Source organism: Bombus affinis, chromosome 2 (assembly GCF_024516045.1).
Source record: "Bombus affinis isolate iyBomAffi1 chromosome 2, iyBomAffi1.2, whole genome shotgun sequence".
NCBI classification, from domain to species: Eukaryota; Metazoa; Arthropoda; class Insecta; order Hymenoptera; family Apidae; genus Bombus; species Bombus affinis.
The window spans coordinates 3,732,275-3,756,597 of NC_066345.1; the positions used below are offsets into that span (position 1 = coordinate 3,732,275).

General features: G+C 38.5%; 2 protein-coding genes across 3 annotated transcripts; one reads left to right on the forward strand and one right to left on the reverse strand.

Annotated features, from left to right (window-relative positions):
- Positions 1–121: 121 nt before the first annotated feature.
- Positions 122–4,926, forward strand: LOC126913790 (loricrin-like). Its single transcript, XM_050717040.1, has 3 exons — positions 122–459; positions 3,408–3,939; positions 4,384–4,926. Exons 1-3 carry the CDS (start codon positions 378–380, stop codon positions 4,805–4,807), a joined length of 1,038 nt encoding a protein of 345 aa, XP_050572997.1. The 5' UTR covers positions 122–377; the 3' UTR covers positions 4,808–4,926.
- A 5,395-nt stretch (positions 4,927–10,321) lies between these two features.
- LOC126929010 (high-affinity choline transporter 1) lies at positions 10,322–23,726 on the reverse strand. Of its 2 annotated transcripts, XM_050744973.1 has the most exons (7): positions 23,288–23,725; positions 22,239–22,570; positions 19,410–19,780; positions 17,393–17,697; positions 15,166–15,445; positions 13,132–13,349; positions 10,322–12,323 (listed from the first exon to the last, which is right to left on the reverse strand). In XM_050744973.1, the coding sequence occupies exons 3-7, from the start codon at positions 19,681–19,683 to the stop codon at positions 11,607–11,609; spliced, it is 1,794 nt and encodes a 597-aa protein (XP_050600930.1). In that variant the 5' UTR covers positions 19,684–19,780; positions 22,239–22,570; positions 23,288–23,725; the 3' UTR covers positions 10,322–11,606. The 2 variants fall into 2 exon arrangements, with proteins under 2 accessions (XP_050600930.1, XP_050600931.1); XM_050744974.1 differs by lacking the exon at positions 22,239–22,570 and having other exon boundaries at positions 23,288–23,726.
- Between the last annotated feature and the right edge of the window lie 597 nt (positions 23,727–24,323).

Here is a 24,323-nt window from a genome sequence, read left to right on the forward strand (position 1 = left end):
GAGGTCCTCGATCCCCTCCTGTCCTCCACTTCCCTCACTGTCTTTCACCCCACAACTCGCCCCCCTCCCACGTTCACCAAGAAGTCTTGCCTACCTGGTAGCATCCTCTTGCACTCGCGCGAGGACTTTCTCCGAAAGACGGTTAACTATATAAGCGAGATCGACGATGTTTGAAGCACGTTAGACGAAATCTTACGGATGCGTCGAGTAGGCCACATCGCCTCCGCGCCTCTAGCTCACAGTTGATTCTATTTCTTCGTCCTATTTCCTACGTTACACACGTGAACGTATCGAGAAGTCCTCTCGGGGTAAAAGTTCGTGCATGTGAATCGGCTTCGGCTGTATCTTGAAGCTACATCAACCACTCGTCAGGGATCATGAGGCCCGCGAAAACATGGGCTCCCCTGGCAGCGACCGTGCTCGCTACGGCCCTGCTCTTGCAACCTATCTACGCCGAGGGTAAGAATATTTAAAAAAATTCGGTACCTACGCGAAGAAAGTAATATCCAGAACAATTAAACGAAATCGATAGTTTTGTTACGTAGAATTACGAATACTCGGCTAAGAATATCCATTAAAAGTAAAATATAACGCGACATTTAACAAAGCGCCGAGCTATATTAGTTCCCAAACTCGAGATAATAACTTCAATCGACGTAAAAGTTGGTACTTTCCAAGTGGCAACGTTGAAAAACCATGTCACGTTGAAACAATCGGTTCAACTATACTTCTCTGGCTGGGCACTAGTTACGATCTGAAAAAGTCTCGTAAAAATAAACCCGATTTGCGATTAAAAATCGAAGTCGCGAAGCGATCGAAAGTATAATAGTCGAGGCGTTTTATTACCCTTCGAAACTACTTGACGGAAAACGTGCCGAAGCACGTAGAAAGTCGAAAGCCACGAAAAAGAACTAGAAAGTTTAAAAAATTGACAGAAAGCGACGTACATGATAGCACGATGCTTCTGATTAGCGTATACGTAGCGGAACTATCACTTTGCACTGATTGAACCGGGTGAAAGATAAATTACACACGGTCGCGCTGCTCTAAGTTTCTCCTCGTGGTCGAGCGTCCTGCGTTCGTTGGTGAATGAAAATTGGTCGTGAAATTGAAAAATTAGCACGCGGGAAAAAATAGAAATCGTCGTCGCTGCTTCGAGCAACTGGGAATGAAATATTCAAAGGACGAAGCGCTGTGAATTATCGATACGGCTCATCGACGATGTCGCACGTACTAGTAAGCTAATGTGAAAATTGAACCGATATCTCGCCATCTGACACACTTCTTCTATGGTTGCGAACGAATATAAACCGTTTCGATAAAATCAAATATTCTGCACCGGGCCATTTCAAAATTAGATTCGTCTTTTAATCGATCGGATAAAGAGAGGATACTTTACAGCGCGACATTAAATAAAGTATACTTGCATATACGTATAAACAGTATGTATGCACATATTTATGTATGTATATACAGACATATATTTTATATAAATACATACATGTATACATATTTATATTGTATATAGTACAATATAATTATGTATACATTATATAGATATTGCACAGTATATAGATATTGTACACAAGATGATAGAAAGAAAACTGGATAAACATATTTCTGTCCCTTGATCTTTACGTCGCTCTGTAACTAAGAAGAAATATTTTAACGTAAAATAGCTATCAGTGGAGGGAATCTATTTTGTAGAAACCAAAGAATATTTTACACACAATGATATTTCAATATCTTTCAACAATTGAATATCCTGACAAGCAATATTTTAAAAATTACGCAAAACGTGGAGAGATACACGTTAAGCTGCAAAGTTGAATAGAAGAACAATTTCGGTATCAATTGATTAATTTTATTAGGTTTTGAATATTTTACCGGTACTTTAATCTGAATTTTAAGGCTGCTCTTCCATCTTTTTCTTCCTACAGTCTTCATATAGTTTTCGCAGTAAAGAACTTGTATTTCTTATCTGCGGCAAAATTCAGGAAATATTTTGTCATTACGTAGCCGTGATAAAATATAGAGTAGGAAACTTTAATAGTTCTTCATTTTGTTTTTACGAAATCAAAGGCGTCGATACAATTTCTATTTTGATGTTGCAAGCGATGTAATCATTATTATTAAAAGTATTACACGAGACAAGCAAGTTTCTGAATAAGAATCGTTACAATCTACTTGCGATTTTGTTGCAATCTATTTTGTAGTTTATTTTATCGAAGAAATCTTAAATTATGTTTAATGAATAGTAATCACGTAAGTACTTCCGTGCTGGCTAAATTAAGTATCAAAATTTCACTTTACGTAAGAAACTACTTATTATGCAATTACTATTGAGAATTTGAAATTCACGCATATTTTGATTTACATTCATTTTAATATACAAGAATTATAATTTTCGTTTTGTAAGAAGATTAACTGAGAATCAATTTTGTAACAAAAGTGCCTAAGAGTAAAAATTATTTAAGTCTAAATTAATTAAAGTATGAAATAAACTTTCCAGTGAAAACCAGCGTGAAATATTTCGTTGTTATTCGCAAAAAAAGTACTCGACGAAAGGCATCGTTTCACTTATTTCATGACATGGCCTGAAAACAAGATTGTAGTTCTTAAATAGCGAAATAAGTCATTAAGCGAACCTTGAATATTCAATTACGAATATTCTTCCGGCAATGCTCTGTCAGGCAATGAAACAATAAAGGACAGTAGGGGAAGTTCAGTCACGAACTTGATTAAAGACAATGCGAACAGATCGTGGCTCTTGACCTCGGCAATTTCAAAGGTAGTGGTATCTCAGCAGATTCGCCGAGAAGGTTGTAGATGAGTTTAGAGAACACTGTATGAAATTGTAAACTACGATCACACGACGTAGTTAACAAGGCGAAGTCATTTAGAGATCTCCCACACTTTCACCGACTAATGACAAAGATAAGAACAAAAAGACACAAGGAAAATCATGATCTCGTTAACGTTGTAATGTAATGTATGTAATAGAAATTTTGGACAAAGAAGACAAGACTTCCTCCGTACAGTTGCAGTATTTATATATATAGTTATAAGAAGAAAATACAAAAGAATAATTGCATAAGAATAATAGGAAAATATACCATTTGTAACGTGATATAACGAAATTCACATATTAAACAGAACTCAGATCAGTAACATGCTTTCGATAGAAACGAAATAAGAAATACTCGTACAAACAAATCTAACAATATATTTGCGACTGTGTCTACCAAATATGTTTACGTCATTAGTGCAACATGTTGCAAATATTAATATATCTAAATCTTATTTTACTAAAAACTAAAACAATGGCGCGAAACTACCTGGCGATCTGCTTGAAGGTCGTGCGTACAAGTTAAGAACTCCTGGTGTGAAAAAACGTTTATTTACAGCTCCAATTTCGGGTAGCTACTTACCACCATCAACAAGCTATGGGACACCGAACTTAGGAGGCGGTGGCCCATCCTCCACCTACGGTGCACCGTCTGGTGGTGGTGGAGGCGGCGGCGGCGGTGGTGGCGGTCGTCCTTCCTCGAGCTACGGAGCACCATCTAGTAGCTATGGAGCACCATCCAGCACCTATGGCGCTCCATCCGGAGGAAGACCATCTAGCACCTACGGAGCACCTTCCAACGGTGGTGGCAGACCATCTTCGACCTATGGTGCACCATCAGGTGGCGGAAGACCGTCTAGCACTTATGGCGCTCCCGGAGGCGGCAGCGGCTTCGGCGGTGGATTGTCGTCGAGCTATGGCGCACCATCGCGTGGATCATCGATATCCGCTAGTTACTCAGCACCTATTTCTGGAGGTGGTGGAGTGTCCACCAGCTATGGCGCGCCTACTGGAGGCGGCGGTGGCGGCGGATACTCGAGACCATCTTCCACTTACGGTACACCTAGCACCGGTGGTGGCAGTTTCGGAGGGTAAAATATTTTTTTTACGATATTTTTTTCATACTCAAGTAGGTCTAAGTGAATTAGGATTAAATCGTTTCGAACGAGCACAGCACGTATTGCACACATTAATCCCACTGCGGTTCTCCAGCTTCTCTAGTATTCAAATCTCATTCTTATTTCAAGCGAAATGGATTCGTAACATTTTATGAGAAATTGTAGCGCAATATCAAACGAAAAATTCATTCCTGTCAATTACGATTCTTTCGTATCTTCTTTAAATTTAGAAAGAATGCAATCCCATCGGAAATGGTCGAAAGAACGCAGCAGGCTTGAGAAATTTAGCGAGACCAGCCTGTTTTTAATTTATCCTAAAACTTTCTTTCTCTTTTCCGTTGTATATAATTCCATGTACATACATAAGTATCGAGAAACTTTGACAATCATTAATCGAAATGTTGGAATCGGTTCTAGTTCCGGTGGATATTCTGGAGGCGGTGGTGGTTACTCTGGAGGCGGAGGTGGCTACTCTGGAGGTGGAAACGGTGGATATTCCGGTGGTGGTGGCTACTCCGGCGGCGGTGGAAACGGTGGATACTCTGGCGGAGGTGGAAACGGAGGCTACTCCGGCGGAGGTGGAAACGGTGGCTATTCCGGCGGAGGTGGAAACGGTGGCTATTCCGGCGGTGGTGGCTACTCTGGAGGTGGCGGAGGTGGTTACTCTGGAGGAGGCGGCGGTGGCTACTCTGGAGGAGGTGGTAACGGAGGTTATTCCGGAGGTGGTGGCTACTCCGGCGGCGGTGGTGGCGGTGGCTACTCCGGCGGCGGTGGTGGCGGTGGCTACTCCGGCGGCGGAGGTGGTCAAAGTTACGCCAGCAACGGAGGCTACCAATATTAATCGGAAGAAGTTTTCATCTCGCGCGACGACCTTCGACCATGTTTCACCAATCATCAACCACCATCGAACGGGCCAAAAGAATTTTAACACATCGATATCCTCCATGTCACGATCCAGACATAACAAACTCATTCCAAACGTTGATCTTAGCCAGACCAATGGAACATCTGCCGATGAAACGAAAAGGAAGGAAGCGGAATCGGAGGTCATTCTCGCGAACCTAAAATCATCGCCCAAGTATTCAGGATCCGCATTAAAAGTTTAACAGTAACGCGGTAACGGCCGCTGCCTTGCGAGAACTTCAGTGTGTATCGTAGCAGGCGTATTTCTGAAAGCAAACGGAAGAAAGGGAATACGAGAAACTTAAAAGATTCGGGACGCTTTTGCTTACCTCTCTCCCTATTTGCTCTTAGGAAGCCGTCCGCTGATAATACTTACCATCGCGTCGAATCGAAAGGAGCGAATTTCGTACGCACGAGAGTCTCTGAAGGAGGCAGGCAAATTGGAAAGAAAGGAAGAAAGAGACACGAAGATGAATTCGTTCCTCGTTCAGAGCCTGTAACTTATTTATTTTGTAAAAATGCTTTTTGTACTAATAAAGCCGCTACGCTGGAAAAAGAAACGTAATCACGGATAGAAGTTCATTGCGACACGACCTACCCTTTGTAGCTAGAATAAAGACCAACGACTATACATATACGTAAGGCGATTGAGCTCGTCGTAGGGTTAGTTGGGCGACGTAGTCGGTCGGTCGATTTATCGATTCCCTAACTCGAATACCGGGAAGGCATGAATAAGTAAGAGTTCTTTCTATTTCTGTCGTAACCTAGCTAAAAACGCGTATCGATATCGGGACCTACGGCTCCTACGATGATTCGTTCAAATTATAACGGAATGTGTCCTGAACTATTTGCCACTCCCTTTCTGCAATAGATGTTCAACGTCAGGTAATGACCACGTTTCTCGAGAATAATTGTTAGCCTCGTTTCTTCAAAAAGCGAAGGTCTCCTCTTTGAAATCCGTTCAGAAACGCGAAGACGATGAATTTAATTCGCTACTAGGGATGCTTACGCATTTATGGGAGATTCAAAGGCATAAAAGTGCAAAGAATGCATATGTACAAAAATATACGAAATATGCAAAATATTCGTCATGATATCTGACGAGCAAAACAAATCTCCGAGTAGGTTTCATTTCTCCAATTGGGTTCATAGAAATATAAATTTTCATATATCCGCGATGTATTAACCCTTTGACTACGGCAGACTTTGAGACGTACCAGGCGTACCATACGGTAGGAGTTCTGTCGCGATTTACACCAAGAACAGTGAAATTTTTTGTTAGGCTTACATTTCTGAGAAAATATATTGAAATAATTAAAAACACTGAATTCCATTACATTAAAGCAATATTGTTTATTCATTCGTATTTTCATTTATTCGAAATCACTTGTTTCCGCAGAATCAGAAATATGAATTATTCGTTGTTTCACGTTTGCATGTACTTTTCCTGACCTTTCTCTTATCCCAATATTTCGTTCCAGGGATATAAAAAAAATAACTGGAAAATAAATATATTTAAATAATATATGACTAACGGAATATGTAATTGTCGAATTAGCATTCACTTACATCTGGTTCAAGCGAGATTCGCTGGAATTATGGTCGATAAAATTTTCCGAGAGCCTATAGGTATTTACAGTACCATAAGAGCAATTCTTTTAAGCGCCTTTAGGCGCCTGCAGTATCACAAGTGCAAATCTAATAAACGCCTTTAGGCGCCAACATTAGTCAAGGGGTTAACCGGGTTAACGACTGTTAATCAAAGTGAAAGTTTTCGAAGTAACGTAGCGCTTTCAATTTCGTGTTTACATAGCCGTAAATGCAATTCTTTGCGACTCTTATTTCGCTGCTGGGGATAATTATTAAAATAACAACTCTGACTTTTTCGTACACTTTTTATTTTTAACATTTACGATCAACATCGCGTTCAATTTCTCAATTATACACGTATAATATGTCGTATAATACAGTATCGGTAACGCTTTCGTAATACATATACATACATATGCTCTTACGGGGTAAGTCGGGCATTTTTCTTTGTTTTTACACATAATAATACTCTATGATAGGTAGGCGTCCCAGGCTTGCGAGATAGGACGAAAGTTACAATAACATTAGGTACGCGATTCCGTTTCAAAGCAGGTGAGTAATTGTGGAACACTGCGTTTCCGTAACGCTGCGTATTATTATAGTAACGAGTTCGCATCACTAGCTCGATTGAACCTTTCGTTTCGCGTTCGGCGTTCAGACAGCCCATTGTTCGCACATTTTTTCTTCGCTTTTTAATTCGTTCGCGATACACGCGAGCCCTCGTTTCTCTTCTCCTCCTGCCAGATCGCTGGATAGTACACCCGAAATTAAAGAGAAATTAAGGAGACACTCGTCGCTCGCAAAAAATGAAGAGGGTCTCCCTAATTCTGTGGAGTTACGAAACCATCGATCTCTTTTTGCGAGAGGATAACCACGCTATATATATATATATAATTATATATATATATATAATACGTATATATACATGTCTTATATATATTTTTTATCATGTTTTTCCCCTTCTTACGTACTTCCTTACCTTACACGCTAGTGTACCTAATATATGTATGTATAATGTAGAGCACGCATCATGATATGTATAGATTTTCCGTTACATCGTTGATTACAATGCATGGTATTTGATATGTACGTGACAGTGGCTGTCTCATAATTAACACGTATGCCACTAGAAATACATCGGATCTTATCATATAGATTTATCTACGCAACAATATTCATTCGCATATCGCGAGATTCTCCTTCTTTCCTCTTACACGGTATGTCGTTTCGATGGAACAGGCTGAATTAACGAACCAAGATATGCTATGAATTATTACATTAACCTGTCGTCTCAAACGAGATCCTTTTTATATGGTCTATATGATCAGAAATTCAGCTTCTATCGAGAATCGAGATGATATACAGTAACTATTATAAATCATAAAAAATAACTTTGTCTATCGTATCATTAAAATACTGGCGATGAAATAATATAGGCAATTCTGAACGTGTAATTTGTATTCTTCCTCAGTTGAAGTATCTTCGGTTTCGCGTTGCGGCGTACGTATCTCATTGACAGCGTAAAATCTTTCAACGATGAGCCAGCATGAAACCAAGCAAACTCATTGAACCCGGAATTCTTTTTTTCTTTTGTTGTTTCTTGCCTAATTGTTCCTTCAGTCTGAGCTACGTGCAATTCCGATCATCCGCAAAGGAACGTTTTACGATCGTCTAATTCTGTTTCTGGTTGTAAAAAGGAGATAGTGAAAAGAACGCGGTTACCAGATACAAAGTGGCCACATTGGCGATATAATAACGATAATTCCGCTCTCCGTTGTCTGCGAATAGCTTGACTTAACCAGCCAACTCATCGCGGACTTAATAGCCGAGTGAAAGTCTTCTGTCTGTTGACAGCAACCGAATGGAAACACATAGAAGATGCGTCTGTGTATACATCGTGATGCACAGGAAACATTCTCTTCCCTCTGTCATTTGTCTAGATGTAATTTCACCACCGTTGGTCGTGCAAAGATGCCTCGCTTAACGAGCGCTACATCTTCTACGTCAGCGTACGCTTAAAAGCTATTTCCGTACGGAACTAACGTCGTTATTTTCTTATACCGTTACCTCGTGATTAAGAAGATGCTTCCTAAGATCTGACAGGTTAAATGAATAATCCGCGTGTAACTTTTAACCCTGTGGTTGTTATGGCAAAACGACCACATTCTAATGATCGAATACCCCTAGTTAGGAAGGAGGATGGTAAACGATAACGACGGATGAGAGTTTGCTTATTTCCAACGACGATTCACGTCTACTTTAAAATAATTGCGTAAAACTGCTACGATTTCATTGTGTGCGTTATTCGCTTGAGTCGCGTAAAATGATTGCGATCGACCGTGACAACCAATGAGAAGGTTCGAGACAAGCGTCGAAAGAGCTTGGACGTTCGCGTGACAGGTAAGAAAAACTCGCATACGCTTTGTTTCGCAAAAAAAATTAATTCTCGCGCGCGTTTTTGTAGATGTAACGATCATACGTTTATCCATGAATATTCATTACCGAAAACGGTAAATGAGAAACTCGTTAAGAGGTTCCGCTTATGTTTCTCTTCAATTACGTTCACCGTTCATCGTCCAACGAAACTTTCGACCGTCAAAGAAGGATATTCAGGGACGTGGGAAAACATTGTGAAATTCGGAGACTGAGTAGGAACTACTCGCTTAACAATTATACACACACCACTTGCTCTCGATTTCTCTGTTACATTTTTTCTTTTTTTCTTTTTTTTTTTTTTTTTGTTTTTCTTTTGGCGATAAAGAATGGGATGAGCAACTATAACGAGCAATAATTCTACTACATAGGCATTACTGTGTGGCCTTCGTGAACAACGTAACAGCTACGTTAAACGATAAACCTACCCGATAAATCAATCGTCAAAATTAACAGCAACTGCGATAATTCGCATCAGCGACATTAAAAACTACGACTTTAGTCTTCGCATGTGTGTGTGTGTGTGTGTGTGTGTGTACATATGTATACATGCGTCGAGAAATCTGATTCTTTTTCTCTTCTGTTCCATATTGCTAATTCACTCGCAATTCATTTTAATGCCGATAATGTTAATTATATTATACATTTTATATATATATATATGTATATATACTATATAATAAACACAACGAATCTGTGCTACGACCGATTTGTATACACGATCATCCGTTCACTCACGCATCGTGTTCGATCGTTAGTTTATTCGTTTATGCCGTTTATGGACGTTTAGAAATGAGTTAGTACAAAGATGTGAGTTAATCGGTACAATACTTATGCGAGAACTTTTAACCGGTATGATATTTATCAAATCGAATATTTTATTTTTTAAGTTCAATTGATGTCTTTTAATAATTACGATGTCGTCTTACATCGTGATCTACATTTACGATATTTACGATTTCCTAATTTTTGTATCGCGTTTATAGTTTTACGATTCATTGTGCTTATCAGACGAACGTAAGAATTTTATAAAAATTGAGAATTTATCGAGGCAAAATTTTATCGAACCTTTCGATCTAACTCCGAGGCCAGTCGTACATCGAATAAATAAAGGATAAAACTGTGGTTTCGAATATAACATCGGGCTCTGTATCGTTGATTGAGTTGAGATTTACATGCCTTCAAATTACCGTCATCGATGCAAAAGAAAAATTCGAGTTGGCTGACCCCGGTAGCTTTAACGCGTGAGTCACGAAAAATCTCGAGTTCTACGAGCGGCTACGTGACATGCTAATTTATAACGCCTAACTCCGCTTCGTTTTTTTACAGTATAAACGAACGTGCATGCATCGTATGTATTGACTATGTTTCCAGTCAGATTAAGCAAGGGAAGAACGATGAGTCGCAAGTACAAAAGCCTCTTAACGTCTTTTTATTTTTTTTCTAACATCGAGATTCTAAGATGGACTCTAACCGATGACGGCATATTATTAAATACTAATATCATGACAATGAATAAGACGAAGAAAGTGGAACGATGCACGTGGAAGAGGACTAAACGATAACGTGATCCGTCTAATTTAACTCGTTCTAAAAACTTTGCATGTAACGTTCATCTATAGATTCTATCCTATCCGACGATAGCCGCTCGTCCAAAGTCAGTGTCTGATGAACTGTTTCAGCCGACATTGAAGATCTCGATGATCTCGTTGCTTTCCCCTCGCGTTCTCACGATTTCTGAAATACGCTTGATGGTAACGAGGACGAATCGGTCGTGCATCAAGACGCTGGTTTTCCCAAGCAGTTTAATAAACTCTAAATTTCTGATATGTCTATACACAATTACATACGTACGCGCACATATATAATTGCATATAAATGTAATTTATATACGTATAAGTGTAAGTGTAAGTGTGTGTGTGTGTGTGTGTGTGTATATATATATATTTCTCAAAAAGGAAACAGATTACTAGGCCTAATTGGCGGTACAGGCTGAAATTACCTCGCCCAACTATCCAAGAAGCTCCGATATTTAAGAGTATTGCACTTTCCTTCCAGTTCCATTTTCGCGCTCATTCGACCACTTTTATACATTTCCTTTCTTCTATTGCTTTCACTATTAAAGAGAACGTATGAGCATTCTCAAACAGGTACACATCACTATAGAACTGTAGCTACGTATAAACACAACCATGAAACAAGATTCGTGAAGAACTTGGAGCAGATTGGCATGTTTCGGAGCTTCCTAGATGTGAGGAGAGGAGGAAGGGAGAAGAAACGTGAAAGCAAATTGGGAAACCGAAGTAACAGAATCAGGATTTCTATCCTTCGACAAAGTTCTCTTCAACGAGGAGAATAATCGCGCGAAATAATACTTAACGATCATACGTTCGATCCCGTACAAAATTAATCTTAGCAACAAACTCGATCGATAAAAACTGTTCGCTGTATATTCATTTACATTATAAAAAATCTAAATTGACGTTTCAGGCAATTTCACAACGAATGCTCTGACACGCATTTGTGCCCTCTCTTTATCTGCTCATGCAAAACACCGTTCCCAGATATAGAAACTCTCGAAAGGAGTTAGAAATGAGGTATAGAAGGAAGAAACGAAAAGAACTAAAAGACTGAAGGAAAAGAAGAAGAACAGAAGACGGACCTGCACCGCCGCACTTATTGTTGGTCACAGCATCCGATCACGGAACCAGGAATTAGAACGCGGTGCTGGATTGCGGCTGTCGTGGCACGTTCGGTCCATGAGGCACTAGGTGCGCTCTACCTCCGCCTCCACCGCTTCCAGCCACGACGCCATCCGATTCCCCGGCTATCTTACATCCCGGCTCCATGTCGTAGTCCGGCTCGAGCGCAGGATTAACTCGGCCGTTCGATTCGTCTTTGCTACCGTAAAGTCTGCCAATACCGGCAGCTAGGACAGCCATTTGTTCGCCTTCCGCCGGATCTGGTCCGACTCTTTCGACGTCTTCCGGTATGTTGACCACGCATCTGAAGAAGTCGTATCCAGGCGCCAGTCTGCCCGTCAGGAAGGCTACTTGCGTGCCGTACGACACGCTTATCAACGTCACCAACGACATCAGCATCGCCATTGTCCTGAAGGGGAACCCTTGAGTGTTCGTCTCTTCGTCGTACCCCGGATAGTGAATGAGCGCGGGCAAACCCATTAACGGCTCGCCACCGCTAATCCTCACAACGAAGGCTATTATGTAAGCAGCTAGACTGCCGTAAGTGTTGCAGTATTCTTTGAAGTGGACCACCATCAACAGCTGAGGGAAGAGGATCACGTAGACCAAGTCCGAGCACATCGACCAGAGGCCGTAGATCGAGGGTATCGTCAATGCCATCACTGTGCTCAATATGCCGACCACGCCTATTCCCACTCTCATCACCCAGATGATCTCCATTTCCGACGCCTGTTTAACGGGGAAATGGCTAGTAGAGAGGGCGGACGTCGATTCGATTCTACGATCGGCTGCATCGTTCGAGGAAGTGGATTGGCGGGTGAGCGAGATAGAAAGGAGATTTGAGGCAAATACGAAAATATGGAATGATGAGAGCGCGATGCTGGTGAAACATCGTTACGCAAATACGAACCAATGAAGACGTTTTCTATGGTCGGGCAAGATGTTCCATGAAACGTGGAAGTTTTTGACACGGTTACTTTTACTCGTGAATGCACAACTAAAAATTATGATCCTGAAGGAAATCGATAACACGTGATCCATATTCATGCGTACGTGAAATACTACGGTTCGAAGAATCTGCATCTCGCGTCGAACACTAAAATACAATATCGAAACTGCATGATCGTTGCGTTACTCCGACGGAGCCGTCCGATACCTAAAGCATCGTTGTGGTACTGATTTTGCTGACTTATTTGTCAAGCGACGAATAACTAATGCAGATTCCAATTTTGTTACGTTCATCCCCGTTTCAAGAAGTAATGATATATCGTTCCTCGAACAATTACTCGAACGTGAAACACGTTCGAATTTTGTAACCACTTTCCTATGAATAATCAGAACCGAAGATGGAGAACGCATGATGGTAGTGATGACGATGGCCATGATGAAAATAATACTGATGATGATTCGTGCGACACATGATGTCAAATAAAATTTAAAAGCGATGACAGGCGAGATTGCCGAACGATTAAATGCATGACACAACACGAAATTAAAAACAGAAAGTCGACCATCTACGTAAGAACGAAGAACTTACCCTCTGACGGAAGATTAATTTATAAACGTTTCTGGCGAACATGGAACTAGCCGAAAGGATGCTACTATCCGCTGAAGACATCACTGCTGCTGATACTGCGCCTAACCCAAAAAAGGAAACGAAATCTGGCGTCAAATACTGCAAAACCATCGGTAGAATCATGCTTGTTTCTGCCTCGGTGAAAGGATATGGACCGGTGTATCCTGTCTCGTTCCAAGCTACAACAGATTTCGAAATATTTTTCGTTGTTATATAAACGAATTGATAGAAAATTATATGCCATGTAAATATTATACAAAAGGGCGATACCCCAAACAGTGAACAAATCAATCTAATTTAATACGAAATTCAATTTATTTGAAATGTCTAATAGAGGGAAATTTAATAATTGAATTATTGGCTTTATATTTCTATATCGATCTGTTAGCAATTAAACCATCTAATGGTACAAATGTTTCAGAACAAATAAAATTTCCTACAGGTACTGTATTATTTCCCAGTTTATAAAATATCTTGTTTTTTCCTAACGGCTTATCTACCCTGATATATTTCCCTTGTCATATTAAATGGAAGATGTTAACGAATACAATGTCCATTATATAGCAAAAGTACGAAACAAATACGCTATTTAACTAGCAGAGAATTTTGATGGTAAAATATGATAAATTAGATAAGAAAAATATTGTACAATATTTGAACGATATTTTACGTTCGAAGATTCTCACTTATATTATTTCTTCGCTCATTTTCTCAAATTCGTCTCCAAATTTAATCTTACATATATACGTAACACCTATGATATATTATTACTATATATGTGCGTACACGATATGACATCGTGTCTGTGCTTTTTGTACCGACGTACACCTCAACCTGTAGACACGTGTAGATAAGAAATTATTTGCTTTCATGCCTCGGAATAAAAATACACAAGATACCGATACAGTGTATCGCATTAGTTCCAGCGGTTCTATTGTGCTCTGCGTTAGTGTACGAGTCGCATTATCACCCTCACCCTCGTGCCGAGAACACCATATGACAAAATCCCACGCTATTGTACACGCTGTGGGATATCAAGGCACCCTTCGCCCACACACCCTTCCGTTACAACACCGACCTGCTTAGCTCTGGAACCTTGTAAATACCAGTAGTCCTCTCTCTGCAGTACTACCAAATGTCAAGTAGCCTAGGAACGCGAATGGGGAGGATGACGAGCAAACCGGGTCTAATTCAATCCCCTTTAGATTCGGGGACCCACGAAACATGTTTCTCTCCCCTCGAACGAAAGCAGAAGAGGTTGCTCGTAGGAAGACGCCCGAACCATTCGTACAACGTCTCGTTTACTATTAATACGATGAGATTGGAATTTTCTTTATTCTAACAAACCATAGAAAATGTACAGCTGGGTCGTGTTTGCGAATGACGAAACGAGTTTGCAAAACTGATGCTCTTTCTATGTGAGAAATATTCTACGATAGAATTTAGATTTATAGAGTATTTGGTGGTATAAATAATTCTGAAAATTATAATTCGCTGTTATAAACTACGACGTCGCACAGAAGATACAAGAATGGTGCAGTAGCGCCTGTAATAGTACGAGCACCTTCGACTCGAAAGAGAATTCTATACATAAATACGTATATGAACAGATAGTGCAAGGACAAAGTATAAATAAGGATTATAGAGTTAACTATTATAATATACGTGCATCACTTTATAAATATACTAGCAAAAATTTTCCGCATGATTTATCACGATGTTTTAAATACTTCGATTTCTTTAAATTTCACAAAATTGCGGAATTTAGTTGAGAAAAACGGTAACGAATCTTTTAAATGTTCTTTCTTAGCCGTAATGTTAAAGAAAAGGAATTTGATAATGTAATCAAATAGATTCAGATCGATAACATAGATTTGAAAAAAAAGGTGCAAACAAAATGTTGTCTGGTCACAACAGTGTCCTTAATGGGTTCGTGCATATTTAAGATAAAAGTATCCTAGATGCGTATCATTAAATTAATATAATTTTACTCACGCGTTGCTTTGGCGATTGCACCAATTAGAACAGGTGGGATTGCCATGAGAATACAGCCTACCGCAGCTACGTAACTCAACATTTGCGCTCTTCCAGCCGTTTTCGAAGATAAGACCCGTTGAAAGTACACTTGCCAAGGGATGCCACCAAATATCAACAAAAGCCCATAGTCTACGTAGGACCAATATTCTCCTGGTTTCACTTCGCCAATCCAATCCACGTCCATGGATTTAAGGGATTGTACCTTTGGATTGGTCCAAGCGAAAGGAATGCACATCCACTGCAATCAAAATTATAATACTCTCTTCAAAAACTGGATACCACATGGCACAGCATATTACTTTTTGTTAAATTTAAATGAAAAAGTAAGAAGATACATTCTTAACGTGAGAGCTTCTTTTAATGGTTCATTGTTAATCAGCTAACTAACATAAAATGTAAGATGTAAATTAACATTTGTATTCAATGCAACATGTTCTTTGTATAAAATCTAAATTCTACTATTTTTTAATTTGAAATGTCGCTAATTAAATAACGAACATAAAATGTAAGATGTAAATTAATATTTATATTTAATGTAAATATATTTTCTATATGAAATATAAATTCCACTGTTTTGCTAATTTGAAATATTTCCTTCTTTGGAAGCAGAGAAAGAAGTAGATACCATTACTTTGCTATTAAAATTAATTGGATGCAAATTAAATGGGAGAAAGACAGAAAATCTTGCGATAAACTACAAAGGTGGCTTTAGAACGATTCTTATCATTGAGTAAAGTAATTACAAATGAATGAATACAGATTACGTTATCCTCATCTTGTGATAGATATTACAATCCATTGACTTGTAGAAATGTTAAAGACAATTATTTCCAGAAAATCTGGTACTATCGTGATTAATTATACTTAATGGACGGGTACGAAAGAAGACTATACAAAAGAAAGTAAAAAAAAAGTTAAAATATCTGGAAATTATAGATTTCAATAGCAGATTTGACAAATCTAGTGAATGTACTCATTAAAATTTTTAGTAAGTGAAACGAGTCTTTATTTAGTTTTTATCTTTTTAATCGTGTTTATAAAGATATGAATTTTCTTAAATATCGAATGAAAAAGAGATATTTAGGAAACCATTTAAAATATCAAAATATAAGGAAGCATATCTTTGAAGGACGATAAAAATAAATTGCGACTCTAAGACAAAAAGTTCTAGATTACTTGCAAATTCTTTAATCTGATAAAACTTATAATAAATGATAGTTTGATAATATTCTTGCGAGAAGAAGTAGGTCACTACCTACGTAACATTGAATGAATTTGGTAATATAAATACTTGCGGTACTTGAGCCCTCGTATCGATCAGTAAAGCCAACTTTACCATAGGACTCGGATAACCGAGCGACTCGATAACGTAGAACTTTCTGATCTAATAACGCATTGCCTTAAATAGAAGTGATTTATCAATGATACTTTGCAAGTGCGATACAACGCTATATTTGTCTTACGGCTAATTTTATTTCACAGAGTCGAAAATAATACGGCAATGTAATGATATATTTAGAAAATTGTGTTTAAGGAATGAACGAACACGTTTGCTTCTAAGACACGAATGTGTAATTATTACAACGTACTATAAGCGATTACAAAATACCGAACACGTTTGCAAAAGCAGAGAATAAAATCGATGATAACCTTCACGTTGTAACCCTGCATGATAAATTTCCCCTAAGGGCTTTATGAAACAAAAGTTGCTGTAAATAAATATAACAACCTATAGAAAGAATGATTTCATTCCCTGTTGAGCAAGGTAGAAAGATATCGCAATAAATTCAAATCTAAATGTATCTAAAGAATATAATAAATATTCTTATCGAAGGATATGTTATATATCAAATTTCATGCAAAAAGCTTAGCATATGTTGTTATGAAACAAAATCGAAAAGGAAAGGAAATAATGGTAAATTAAAGGGAAGAAAACTAAAAATTATTACTAGAAGATGACATTATAAAAATTGACGTTATAGAATTCACTGTGTCTCTTGCAATAAGAATATTAATAATATATTATATTTATATTAATAGAAACATTATTCGCTATTTTATTAGCTACAAAGAAGATTGTTTTCTTAATATATAAATACTATTGAAAAACGCGTATTATAGTTTTATGAAAGAAAGAGAAGTGTGTACATGTTTCATGGTATACGTAAAAACATTCGCAACTCACCAAGCCTATGAAGATGCAAAAAAGTTGAATAACATCGGTATAAGCAACAGAGTAAAGACCACCAAAGAGTGTGTAGAAAACTGCGATACAGGCACTCAAAATGACCGAGGTTCCCTGATCCATGTCGATGATGACCGCTAACGTCGCACCCAAAGCTGCCAGAATACCTGCGGCCCAGAAGACCTCGCCACAGAGGGCAGGAAGAAACAGAAGACCTCCCATACGTTCGCCAAACGCATCTTGAAGAGGATCTAACATCGTGACGTACCCCTGTTCTCGCATTTTGTTCGCGAAGAATATACCACCTGTAACACCAATCAACGTGGTACCAATTAGTACCGATAACGTGTAGCAAATTATAAGAGTATGAAAAATAATTATAAAAAATATATATATATATTTATTAAATAAAATAATTATGCACACTACCATTCGTAAGTCACAGGATAATTAATATATTCTAAAAAGTGTTCAATCATATATAATATAAGCCCATTTTATTAAAGTATTTGAAGTATTTGAAATTAGACTGTGTCCCATGATTTATGCGTGAAGGTGTATATAAGTTCCAAAATATACAGAATATCCAAAATGTAGGATTGATTTTGCAATTTAAGGGCTGACACAAATGTTCATTTCTTCGACTCTTTTACTGTCAAATATTTCTTTCGTATTATCGATGAAAATTCTTTTTCGTCAGTTATTAACAATCTAAACACAGATTTCGGATTTTCTTGTGAGGAAAATACATATAATACTCCGATATTAGGACCCATGTTAGTGAAAATATATACATTTACATACATTGTTTAATTAATCAATAATATTTGAAAGTACACAATGTTGCTTATAGGCAACGTCGAGTGTGAAAGGAAAGATCGTATTCATAAAAATATAAATTTGCACAGAGAGACTATAGTCTACATTCTACATTATAAGTTGGCATCATGTACATATAACGATACATTTTTTATACAATCATTCAGTGAATAGACGCCTATAGTTTCAATGGATGGTTATACACATGTTTATTCTTTCTCGAGGCCATTCGACTACGTTAAAAACTTATTACGCGTAGGAGTCTTGATTACGATCTATTACCTTGCTATACTACGCCGTAAGAACTAGCAAGTTTCCAAACGACCATAAGCTTTCTTCAACTTTAAAAAAAGTAGCCGCCGAGAAATATCTTCAATCGAATCAAGCGGTATATATATACTATGTATTGCATATTGTGTATTAGTTGAGTCCTTATATGTACATATATAAACAGATACATCGGAGTCTACTTTTATTATAAGTTCAATTATCCATCAATTTCTGAATAATTACAACTCGAAATGGCTAAACTTTTGAGAACTGGTACGTATACCTTGTAATATATACTAATAATTAATAACAAAAATTTGATATATACTTCGTATTATATATACATATTTTTAGAGTATCTCGTGGTTGGAAATCAGAATACTTCGACTCTACAAATCCCCCTAGTTTCATAATTGAAGAATATTTATACCATAGAAAATATTGTGAGTTCCTGTTGAAAAATGTTCTACATAACAATGAGATTACTGTAGTATATATAAATTATTTCTTAGGCTTTGTTTATGCCATCTATCTAAATGAATGGATCATTGATTTCTTTTTAAAACTAAGAGATACCACATACAGACTTTTCTACAGATGCATTTCCCTTTTTCATGAATTTGAACTACATAAACGCATAAGATTTCTTTTTCTCCTGGAAGACTTGTTCCTCGGCACTTACAATGTCTTTTACGAGCACTCTTCGATTGATTGAATTATAACTTTATTCTCTACCGTGATACATTTTCGTAACTTTGACAAAACGCAATGAGTTTTCTACAGCAATAAACAGAGTGCACTATCTTAGAAAAAGTGGCAGTACACCATTATGATTCACAGACATTGAGACCAAGATTGACGTGTTAAAAAATCAAAGGAAACGAAGAGAACTGAAATTTTGACGAAAATTGTACGTCGTAAAACTTACCAAAAACGAGGCTAAGGGCGTATCCGAACGGAGCCTGACACCAAACCAGACCTCTTGTGTAAATAGCTTCGGCGGTGCCGTTGATGTATCCACCGCCGACCCAGGTCGCTGTCATCGTGAATATCCCGACGAACAGACCGATGGAACGACCTGCCAGCATCACTTCCTCCTCGGAGTCGTTGCCAGCTTCCTTTTTCCTGGCCGCCCATATTCCTACGGCTAGGATAAGCGCGTAGAACAGGATGATTGAAACGAGACCCGCTATGTTGATCATCTTCGGAGAGTACGGGTCCACTTGCGTGAACTCGAACTGACGGAGACGCAAGTCCGAGAGGTATGGCGGTCGATCTGATTTTGGGAGATTCGGATACCTGTTTACAAATGGGAAATAGATTCCATTCGTAAAATAATTCCAGGAATTGTCGATATCGATATTACAATACTAACGAACCTTAGGCAAACTGGCTTGCTTACGAACGAACTAAATCTTTTTGCTGTTGCGTATTTTCAAAGAGTTTGAAGAAATTCTGCGATACTTGTTAGTAAGCTGCTGATACTTGTTCGTGGAAAGTTATATTCCTATGCACGCGGCTCGTAAAATTGGAACTGAATGGAAATTTCTTTCGCCGGCTAATCCTTCCGAGATGAATTTTTTTTAACGATGAACGCAATGTTATATAGTATAAGATTATAATACGCTCAAATTTGAAAAAATATGGGTTAATCCTGCTTTTTTAAATGGGATGTGTAGTTTCATTCATAATAGGATTTTATGTCCAATGAACTTCACAATGGTATCAGGACAATTATAACAATCCTCTTAAAAGTTGCATTGTAACATATCACGACATTAATCTCATAACGGTTAGATATTACGTGAATACTGTATTTTGAATATTTCACGTATCTTTCCACGCTGTATACATATACTCTGCAGTTTCTCGCCTTTGAACTCGGAAATGCATAAAATTCCACGGTCTACTTATCGACTTCTTTAAATGCAAATGTTCAAAACACTTTCAATACAGATGAAAAGTTGAAAGAAATTTGAGAAGAAAATTTCCCTTGTGTCGACAACCATCTACTTCGTCACGAATTGATCACGAATTAAAATTAAAATCGAAAAAAGTAAGAGAGAAAATGAAAAGCGATATATTATGAGAAAGTTGCAATTATTGAAAATAACTGATATGAGAATTAGTATAGAGGTTCTTAGGTTGCTATCAAAATTACATTAACTAAATTAATTAATTTTAACAGATTAAATTAATAAACATTAAATATAATATTAAAAGATTAAATATATTAAATACTAAAGACGATAAATGAAGGATACCTCTACCATTTTCCAGTCTCAACTGAATAAATGTAAAGTAAAAAAGTTGCATAATTTGTACAATAAAACAATGCCATATTGCAAACTTATTGCAGAAAGCTATTTTTTATACAACTGAACTCATTTATCCACTCATGAGCTTAGTTATAATTAGATCGTCAGATTAGTCTCAATTTAAACAATTTTTGGAAAAATCCCTGAATCTCGTCAACTTAAATTAATTAAAATTAATCAAATCCAAAATTGCTTTAAAGCATGAATTAAAATCGTTTTAATAGGGAACACTACTGATTAATTAGGTATGTAATAATTAATATCATAACATTCTCAAATGTTACGCGTCATTAGGTACCCCAGGGAATCTATATTTCGCTTTGAATTCAATCATCTTGGTGAAATTGCACTTTGCTTTTCTAGTCAATTAATGCGGCGGTCGATCCGCTCGCACCTAATGCGTGCAGTTAAGTGTAAATTCCATGTTCCTACCCAGAAGGCATTTAAATCGCCCGGTTGAGTTCACCCTCTAATCCCATTAGTCTTGCTTCACACTATATAGGGCTAACTCTTCTATTAAAAAAGAAAAAAAAACGCATAGCTTTACTAACGTAAAAAAGTAAGAAGACGTAAATAAAACACAAAGGTTCAAGGCCTTGTCAATAAATGCAGCGGAATTAATAGACAAAGCTGGATTATTTGCATCACTCTCTTAACACGAGGTGTAATATCTTCGTTCGAAATGTTGATACTACCTGCATATTACATTGGTGCCGATTATTAGTTTGCACGGTAGCAAATTGAAATTGAAAGAATGAAACGTCGTATTATATCTGCTATCTGTTGCATTTCTCGTCAGTACGAAGACAAAGTTCGGGTCGATGTTACCACGAATAATTTTTTAAATTTACATCGTAACACAAAATTGCTATAAATTTACCGTGTATCGTGAACACGATTTAACACCACATAGCAATAATCAGATAAATTATAGTAACTTCATAAAATGTAAATTATTTGGAAGTGAGATATTCGTAGGAAAATCACAGACTTTGACAGGAGAAATGCAAAACTGATATCGTGTTTGCATTTATTCAAAGAAGAAAATTCCGAGGATTAAACAACAACAAGATTTCCAATTGCGATGGTTAGCCGACGTTTGATATCTCTGATTTACGAGAAAATTTCATAACGAAGTTCCAACACGTCTGATCGATATTCAATTTATACTTTGTATATTCTCCATTTATACGAACTTTGTGCATTCATAATTTCGACAAATTCATTTTTCACAAAATCATATTTCCCAATTATCCACAGAAACAGCGTTAAGGTATATCTTCTTTCAAATTCAAATCTCCGATAAGTTCCTTTTTACATATGCACGAAGAAGAGATGAAAGCATGGGGAATCAGAAGAAAATAAAGGAAGCTTATGCAGCGAAACATGCATGTCGAGGAATTTTCGTGCGTGGATCGATAAGAATAAACTACTGGTACCTCTGAAGACCCCGCGGGGTACAATCACGAAGTAGTGGGGGACAGCCTCACACGGGTACCGGCGGCATGTCCTGATGACGGTCCTTCCAGACGGCCGACGACGACGGAGGGTTGGGATTTGGGGGGCAGCAGTCGCCCCACCGGAGCGAGGTCTTCTGGGAGGGGCTATTCCTTGTTCTAAACGCGAGGCCGCCCATGGGCACTGATGGCCATCGATTTTCACCCAACTCACCAAGCGTGCTGCTACTCTGCTGCTGCTTTTCCTTCCTTCTCGAAATTTTGCTTCGCCTATGGCACTGATACCGATCGTGTCGATCAGTACAGTTCTTCACCTGAAATACATCGAGCTGGATCCTCCTAGGTACGTATACGCGTTTCTTCCAAAATGAAAAAAAAAACGAGACAAATGTGACAGTGGAGAACGAACTTCTTCTTTTGTCCAATCTGCTCTGCTCGAAGAGCTACCGAATAATCGCATTACTTTTACCTGAGAATATTCTTACACGAGATTGCTTTCGCACGAGACACCAAGATATTTTATAATTTCAATGTTTCAATAATATTTGTAATAATTTGAATAGCGAGTATCAATTTTTCGTATCGACTTATTATTAACTTATTTCGATTTATTTTACTGTTAAACGGCACCACGATAATAAATGTTATACTTGTACGAACGTAACCAGGAAATACCATAACCGCGTGTATATGTAGAGAGTACACCTCATGTAACACAGATAAAAACAGGCACTAGTCGGTAATTCTTTTTTCCTTCTGGAGAAGCCGGATAGACGAACGTTTCTTCCTTTTGCGTTTCATAAATACCTACAAGGTACGGAATCGATAGATCGTACTACCTTGGCCGGTAGGTAACGGTATCACGCATTTATGTCACCAACTGAACAACAACAGCAGACAACGCGGAAATGAAATTGGTCGCGTATACACAAAACAACTCTACCTCGGTTCAAAGCCATCAGCGGGGGTCTATAAAAACCTCATTCTTCAAACAAGCTATCGAACTGCAGACTTGAGAAAAACGTACTTACAGGTGCACCAAACGATGTTTGTGATCTTCGAACGTCTTTCTACCACTCGCGCACGTTCCAAGCGTCGCAGGTGAAAAACGGTCCGTGAACAATTCGACGGCTTCTTGTCGATCACTGTCGCGCGTCGACCATTCACAGTTACGTGAAACTTGTTCGAAAACGATGAAACAACCATGAAAAAGCAAGGAATCGCGCGAAGGAAGATGATAAGATGGATACGAGAACCTAACGAAGAAACGTGACGGAAGTAGCAGAGGATGACGAGCAACGAGTGCAATGCCCGTGACAGTTGTCCTCGTCCTCGTCTTCCTCTTTGTCGTCGTCGCCGTCGTTGCCGTCGTCGTTCTCGTCAGAACGACGCGCTCTCGGTGTCCTTAACGGTCGTGGAAGCCACCTCGTACTGAACAGTCGGTATCTTTCTCGTAGTCAAGGACCGACAGCGGAGGAATGGTTCCGTGATATTGATTCGACCCTCGTGACGTCATACAGACTCACGGGGGTGCGTCCTACCCTCTCGCCTTGCCTCCATCTCGCTCCCTCTCGGCCTTTTAATTCGCACCCCTCTCTCGTTCGTCCACCTCCACTTCCCTCTCCGTGTCCTCACTCCTCTCTCGAACCCCTGACGGGATCGAAGCCGGGGGCGTGGACTCGGTGAAGAACCGCGAGCCTGCGCCTAAAATACCGCGACAGACATATCAGCTCCCCATGGCTCAGCCGTATCAACGGAAATCTCGCTGAACGGGCCTCTCTCTCTCTCTCTCTCTCTCTCCCTCTCTTTCTCTCTTTCTCTTTCTCTCTTTCTCTCTTTCTCTACAGTGTATAAGTATCTCGACATATGATTACGGGCAAGGTAGGCTAGTTCGACTAATTATGCGAGCTAAAAAAAGTCCAGGTAGGTAGAAGCGCGCCGAGCACCATCGATTCGACCTGCCATTTCGTTCAGGTCAGTAAAAATAAATAGACTCGATTTGACTAAAAATTGTAACAGCGATGGCTTGGGACATTCTAATTGAACAGAAATTAACGAAACGTGGAA

Bases quoted from the DNA above. Each gene is read 5' to 3' on its own strand.
- LOC126929010 (XM_050744974.1), bottom strand. From the start codon at position 19,683: ATGATCAACATAGCGGGTCTCGTTTCAATCATCCTGTTCTACGCGCTT. The intron at 17,698-19,409 runs GTAAGTTTTACG...TTGGTGTTACAG, and splicing joins CGCCCTTAGCCTCGTTTTTG to GTGGTATATTCTTCGCGAAC. The intron at 12,324-13,131 runs GTAAGTTCTTCG...CCCGTTAAACAG, and splicing joins AATTAATCTTCCGTCAGAGG to GCGTCGGAAATGGAGATCAT.
- LOC126913790 (XM_050717040.1), top strand. From the start codon at position 378: ATGAGGCCCGCGAAAACATGGGCTCCCCTGGCAGCGACCGTGCTCGCT. The intron at 460-3,407 runs GTAAGAATATTT...GTTTATTTACAG, and splicing joins GCAACCTATCTACGCCGAGG to CTCCAATTTCGGGTAGCTAC. The intron at 3,940-4,383 runs GTAAAATATTTT...AATCGGTTCTAG, and splicing joins GGTGGTGGCAGTTTCGGAGG to TTCCGGTGGATATTCTGGAG.